The sequence below is a fragment of the Nanorana parkeri genome, unplaced genomic scaffold (assembly GCF_000935625.1).
Source record: "Nanorana parkeri isolate BGI_ZX_2015 unplaced genomic scaffold, ASM93562v1 scaffold306, whole genome shotgun sequence".
Lineage (NCBI taxonomy): Eukaryota > Metazoa > Chordata > Amphibia > Anura > Dicroglossidae > Nanorana > Nanorana parkeri.
This window is the reverse complement of record NW_017306574.1, coordinates 1,091,774-1,099,185: the sequence shown is the minus strand read 5'-3', so window position 1 is coordinate 1,099,185 and position 7,412 is coordinate 1,091,774. Positions and strand designations below refer to the sequence as shown.

The 7,412-nt window shown below is 45.1% G+C and overlaps 1 protein-coding gene across 1 annotated transcript in view; it reads right to left on the bottom strand.

Annotated features, from left to right (window-relative positions):
* LOC108788128 (OX-2 membrane glycoprotein-like) overlaps window positions 1–551 on the bottom strand; it is a 13,678-nt gene extending 13,127 nt beyond the window's left edge. The window contains exon 1 of the mRNA XM_018557855.1: window positions 540–551. Within this exon, the coding sequence (XP_018413357.1) occupies window positions 540–551 (12 nt within the window). The remainder of the gene's footprint in view (window positions 1–539) is intronic.
* Window positions 552–7,412: the final 6,861 nt, after the last annotated feature.

The following is a 7,412-nucleotide window of genomic DNA, read 5'->3' as shown; positions in this document are numbered from 1 at the left end:
AATAATAGAGTAGTGGCAGAAACTATTAGTAGTAGTAGTAATCGAAGTAGTGGTATTATTATTATTATTATTATTCACCCAATGTTATAGTTTCACCGATTTCACCAGGTGGAGGCGTTACAATTCAAACTCTACATGGAATTTGCATCTAAATTGTGATAAAATGAAGAATTCACTTAAAATAACAGGTTATGATGGTGAGAACTCTAGAAATGGATATTGGATTATTGTGTTATCGGCGTGGAGCGGATTTCAAGCCTCAGGATATCGATTTGGGTGGCAATCTGAATCCCTAAATTCTAGACGCTGACACTCAACACTTCCAGCATCACAAAGCCACGGATGGGTGAATAATTCCTACATGTGAATGTGCTGCCTTTCCCCAGCAGAGCCGAGAGATATTCTCTGAATGTATTTGACTTTTAAAACGCAGATATAAAGGATCGTTGTCATGTGCTCTTTACACAATGTAACTTACAAAAATCAAGACAAAGAAAACATGAAGGATCAGAGGAAATAACACACAGCGGCTGTCTTACCGTCCAGTCCATGGTCAGCTCAGCAGACTTGTAAAAGCCATTTCCTCTGCCAGCTACATATAGACTGGGGGCTTCACATATTACACTGCCACCTAGTGACCGAATATCTTAAAGCGTATCTAAACCCATATCAAAAATGTAATGTATTGCAGCTTAGCAGTCCTTAGATGTGGTGACTGCATTAGTTTTCCTTTTTCTCAGCATTATTTCCTTTTATTTTCACCTGGTGATTCTGCCAGTAATACACTTACAGTCCTAGGGTGCCAACGCTCACTCTCTCTTCTGTATCAGGACAACAGACTCAAGATAAGACTACAGAATCCTGCCCCTCTCCTATTGTCCATAGCATAGAGCAGAGGTAGGCAACCGAAGTACTCCAGGTGTGTGGAAAATGATAAATCCCATCATGCTTCAGCCCAGGGCTGTCCCTATAATTAAGCTGTTGCCTCAGGTGGGATCTCTTTGGGTCACGTGGGGGAGGCAGCAGGCAGAGCCGTATGGTCGCTCTGCTGCGCAATGTTTGCAGTGTGCCTACCAACCTCTCTTTCTGACCAGTGTGTCCCAGGTTGCTAAGAGCTGGGTGGGGAGATGTGTAAGCACTCTGCATCTCCCTGCACAGCTTTTAACAGCCTTTGGCGCTCTGGCCGGCGTCCCTCCAAGCTCCTGGCAATCAGTGATATCACTGGTTGCCAGGAGCTCAGCGGGACACCAGCTATAGCAAAACACTTTCAGTGGTCAATTTAACAGACTGACAGGGGCCACAGAAGTGAAGATCATTGCTCAGGCTTACATATATACTTTAGCGTTTGACAGCCCTGTAAAGCCAAACAGCTTCTCACACCGGTCAGCATTGCTTATTGGTGATTTGGGAGATGTCCCGCCTTTCTTAGGGAGCCCTCTCGAAGAGACCTCCCTGCAATGAAGGACACATGGGCTAGTATCAGCAGGGGGCACATGTCTATTGGCGTGCCGTACTGTTAATGAGTAAAAACCCTCCAGGTGCTGCATGAGAGATCTGTCAGCAGTAGTCTTCTTAATCATACTCTGTCCTCAATTATGTACAAACACTCAGCGATCACTGACACCATGTACCCACTCTCCATCCTGACAACTGTCACAGGAGGCTGAGCGAGCGGTGCGGGGAGGAGAGCTCGGCCTCCTGTGACAGCGCGGGCTGTCTCCACCCACTCACCGCTCTGCCGGACTGTGACAGGAGGCTGAGCGGTGTGGGAGGAGAGACGCCGGCCGCTCACCGCGCTCTCCTCCGGCAAAGCTTGGCCCGCCTGTGACACTTTCTCTCCTCCCCGCTGGGACACAGAGCAGTGCCCAGTGGGAAGGAAAGAAAGCAGGGATGTGCCGCTGTATAGGCAGGCAAATTGCACTTTTGGCATTTAGCCAAAAGTGCCATTTTCAGCTGATATTTTTCAGCGGCCGATATATTGGTGCATCCCTAATTATTATTATTATTAATAGGGATGCATTTTAATAAATGTATTATGTATATAAATAAATGTATTTAAAATGTTAAATATATATATATTAGGGTTGCACAGATACTTTTCGAGTACCAGTGCAGATACCCGGCATTTTCATGAGAACTACCAGGGTTGCAGCGTTTTAATATTTTTATGGAAAAAAAAAACTAGATTGAGAAAAACTCGTTTAGTTTCAATTCACATTTTACAATCTCATCAAAACAACAGAAAACAATTCGGACTGTCCAGTTGCTTATTTTGCAATACAAATACAAAAAGAAAAGGAATTTAAAAAAAAGTACCTACTGCTCCCTACCTAGAGCCATGGGAACGTCGTGCTTGCACCTCTGCAGTGGTTATACTTATACCTGGTCTGCCAAGAAAGAAAACCAATCATATATAATTATATGTACCTCTCCCAACACAAAGACAGACCAGAGCATGTTCCCCCAGGGCATTAAAAGTCACCTTACCCTTGTGGTCAGCTGCAGAAAAACTGGTCCCACCAGAGCAAACATACACCATCCACTGTCCCTATGGTGCCTGCAGAAATAGCCCCCCTAGTAAGATAGGCAGGCCATGGCAAAATGAAAAAACAAATTGGGCCTAAGATATATTTTGCCTCTCTTGCATGCAGTGGTGAATGAGGAATGGTTCTGAAAGGCCCCGTTATCAGCTCACAATGGAGTGAATGGCAACTTACCTTACCCCATGGTGGGGTAGATAGAGATTGTCCATTAATAATATGCTAGTTCCCCCTACTAGGCACCAGTCTCACTGTAAAGTCAAACGGCTGTCTCCTTTACATCTGCCAGGTAATCCCTGACAGATGTAAAGGAGACTTGCAGCATTTTGATCGCACCAGACCGGACCGCAAGCATAATGTGCCTTGCGTTCCCATGCGGCCCATCGCATTGCGGTCGGAGGGCGGGGCTACGGTGCCATTCACTTCAATCGCCCGCCATGCCCCCTCCTGCCCCACTAAAAAGTGAGCCGGCCGCAATGCAAGGCAGTACATTCTAGACAGAATCGGGCCGGAACGCACTGCAACTGGTGTGAACGGGCCCTAAGACAGTTGTCACTGGAATAGACCTTGACATTGGAAGATTTCCCTTCTATTCCTGTTTTAGTGAAATACTTCATTTTGGGTTTTAGATTCCCTCACCTTCAGTTCTGGTGACAAGGTGACAATGGCCACCAGGACCAACAGAGAGGATGAATCTCCGCAGCCTGGACATAGCAATAACAGGGATCTCAAGTCTCACTGATGTTCAGGGAGTCTCCCTCTATTAGATAGCGGCTCCCTGATGTCCGCGAGAGAGGCATTTTCTCCCTGAAAGGTTTACTCTGAGTAAACCTTTCCGATAAGATATCAGAATTGCATTACTGTGTTGGACCTGTCCCGGAGGCTGGCGGGCCAACAGTCTCAACCCCTGTCAGGAGCCTTGCGCTCCAGGGGGTCGGGAATCGAGGTCCCTTCTTTGTGAAGGACCAAGCACCCTTGTGCACATTTTTGTGTGCTGTGATTTCACGGTTCACTTTTTTTGTTCACAGGGGGAAGTTTGTTTTATGATGCAAGTCCACGGGCTCTTAAAAATATGAGACGGGAACCTCCCTGAAATAAGGTTTTGCAGGTTGGGATGTCTGCAATAAAAAAACAAACAGGGTGTTTTATCCTGGAGTTTAACCTTACCTCACTCTATTCAGACCTGTAACAAAATGTTTTGGCTTTTGATACATACTTAAGTCACATAATAAGAATGAGGAAAGAAAAATAAGATTATAAATATAGACATGCTACTGATAGAGAACAACAATCACCCTCAGCAACTGGAATGTGGCCAAGATTTTTTTAGATAATATGCAATAGCAAATAAAAGCTCACAGCTCTGAATAACGTCATCCAGCGTGGAGATTGGGAAATGCTGTATGCAAAGGATAAACGATACTCGGGGAGGAAGGGACTGATTTGTATGTTGCTGGCTTAAAGTGATCCTGCTAGCAGCTATGAAGCAGGTTCTTCTGTTGGACTGCAGAAAACTCCCCGTTTATGTTATGGACATGAGGAGAGGGTAAGGTGTTCTATAGCAGACCACAACATAAGCACTAAGTAGGGCTGACAACATTGCTTGGGATTTTAGTGCAGCAGAGCCAATGTTGTTAGCTGAAATAGTAATTTCATAGCTGACTGAATTCTATATACAGTATATATCCTGGGGAAGAGATATATTTAAGGAGCCCTTCTAGGTGGGTCTTTGCCTCCCAGGCTTTGCCTGAAGAGTCTGCCAGTGTAAGAGATCCTGCTATTGCCTCCCAGGCCTGCTGCCTTGGGAGGGTGACAACAGTAGATACGCCTTTTGCCTCCTAGGCCTGCTGCTCGGGGAAGGTGACAAGAGTACATAGGCCCCTTGTCTCCTAGGTCTGCTGCCTGGGGTGGGTGACAAGAGTACATAGGCCCTTTGTCTCCTAGGCCTGCTGCATGGGGAGGGTGACAAGAGTACATAGGCCCTCTTCCTCTTAGGCCCGCTGCCTAAGGAGGGTGACAAGAGTACATAGACCCTCTTCCTCTTAGGCCCGCTGCCTGAGGAGGGTGACAAGAGTACATAGGCCCTTTGCCTCCTAGGTTTGCTGCCCTGGGAGGGTGAGAAAAGTACAAAGGCCCTTTGTCTCCAAGGCCTGCGGCCTGCTAAGATAACAGTTCCAGTGCCAGATGTAGAAGTAGTCACCCAGACACCAAGGTTCAGTGTATTAGTATGCCTTTATTTAGACACTAAAAATGGACAGCCATCACTAATGGACAGCAACGTTTCGAAACCATACGCGGTCCCTTCATCAGGCAAATATAGTTACAACCATACATTATAATGTACACAAATATACACAGTGACAAACCATCAGCAAAAAAACACAGACCGCCCCCTTCTGATGTCATAATTACATCATAATCCCGCCAATAACGTTTAAAAGTTAATAAAAGTTCCACTGTAGGTATGTGGTGGTCTTGTGACATTTCTACAGTGTGTGGACCACTTTCATAATGTTTATCTACGCTGCTCTGTATGTCTTTAGACATCTTTCGTGCCCGCGCTCACGCGCGCCCCCTGGCGTGCACGAGCGGGAAACCGCCTGGCCGTTTACATACAATCGGTCCGGCGTCTGTAGAGACACCCGATCGCATGTATGATTCAAGTGAGGGTGCTTACCTCTGGTCGCCGACGCTGTCCCCGCCTTCCCCGCGATCCCGGGCATCAATCCATCATGGGCGATGTGGCGGCTCTGTGCACTGAGAACGGAGGGAGATCAATACCCGATCTCCCTCTGCTCTCTTCCCCAGTCTCTGAATGCAGGAAGTGATTCCACATTCCTCTGTCACTCTCCGGTACAGAAACCGGAGAGAAGTTGATGAAGCAGATCTGTGCTTCATCAGCTTCTCTGGGGGTCCCTAGGGGACATTAGGGGTCTTAGAGAGGGGACCTGTAACTGTAATTTGTTATCACATAGAAGCACCCTATGTGATAACAAAGAAGTTAAGTGTAAAAAAACTTTAAAAAAAAAAATTGCTCACAAAATAAATAAAAATGTACACGCACAAAAAAAAAAAAAACTACCCCCACATAGATGCGCAAAAATGCGTTAGTGGCGTCTACACGCAAAAACAACAATTGCTCCAATTATGCTGTACATGTTACATATCGCTGCGAACATCGCAAAGAGAGCAATAATTCTAGGCCCATCAATCACTGATAACACTAAACTGATGAGCGGTAAAATCTTTTAAAGCGTCGCCTATGACCAATTTTGGCTATGGTGTTTTGACATGTTTGGTGTCTATTTACCGGGGTCGACTTTTATATTTTACCAAAAAATTGGGTAAAACTAAATTTTTCATTAAAAAATTAAGGGAAAACCATTTTTTTAAAAAATATTCAGTACTATTTTTGTTATAAAAATGTTATTTAAACATAAAATTAAATATCACCAAAAGAAAGCTTTATGTGTCCCCAAAAAATGGTATAAAATTAATTTCAGTACAGCGTTGCATGACTGATTAAACTTCAGCCAAAGTACCGCAGCCCTGAATACTGAAAAATGGCCTGGCCGGAAAGGGGGTGTAAACACCCCGGTCAGCAGGTGGTTAATTTGGATTAATTTTATCAATTTTTTGAAGAAAAAAAATCTCTGATAAAGACAAATTGCTGATCTGGATCGGCTGAGCCGAAGCTCTGGCAGCTTACTCACTGCCGTTCGCCCCTATTCCCATAGGGGCTGAACGGCTGTGAATGAATAGCAGCGGCATTTGGCTCGGCTATTCTGCTCGGTACTTCCGAGGTACCGAGCAGAATAGAAAAGAAGTGAAAATAATGAGAGAAAAAAAAGTTGCAAATTTTTTAAAATGATAAAAAGAAATAGGAAAATAAGAAAATAAATACAAATATTTTAAAGAAAAGAGGAAAAAAAACAATTGGGCGGAGCTAGCAGTGACAGCTAGCTCAGCCCAACTGTTTCCTCTTGGCCAGCACCTGCCAGAGTCTTCTAGCAGGTCCCGGCCAACAACGTCACGGCCGGCTCCGCCTAGTTGTTATTGTTTAATGACAGATCAGCATCCCCAGGTCATTTGGGGATGCTGATCTGTTATTACAACTGGGTGGAGCCAGCAGTGAGATCACGGCTCGGCTCCGCCCAGCTGCCATCTGCGTGGAGATCGGTCGCCTTCGGCCGACCGTTCTCCATGCTTCGGATGTCACTATGGCTCAGTCGAGCCGAAGCATATGCCTTCAGCATGGCTGAGCCGCTCGGCTGAGGCGCTCGGCTGCCTTCAGCTGCTGTACCGGCTATTATAGCCGGTACAGCAGCCCTTCGGTTCGACTGAACCGGAAGGGCAGAGGCGGCCGAAGAGAGCCGAAGGATCAGCCGAAGCTATGGCTGGATCCTTGGGCTCTTTAGTGAATAACCCCATAAGTTATGATGTCTGAAACTATAACAAAAATATATTGACATTTTAGTTGACTAACTAAAACTAAACTACACTGTTAGGGAGAGACGATTTGGGAATAGATCCAATCAGAACTAATCACTTTCGACTTCCAGTTCTGGTTCCATCCTGAGTGGATGGCTAATAGGTAATGTGTGCAATGGTACTACAGACAATATAGATTTTCATTTTAATATTTTAGAGTTGCACTTTTGCTTGAAAGAATTAAGAATGTCATATGCAAGTTGTTATAAACAATGCAGATAGTAACATAGTGACATAGTATGTAAGCTTGACTAAAGACCAAGGTCCATCCAGTTCCACCTATGTACAGAATGTGAGTGTGTATTTATCTGGCTTTACAACTTCCCATATCCCTGTAAATTCTGCAAAAGGAGAAACTCATCCAGTTTCATGAATTTATCA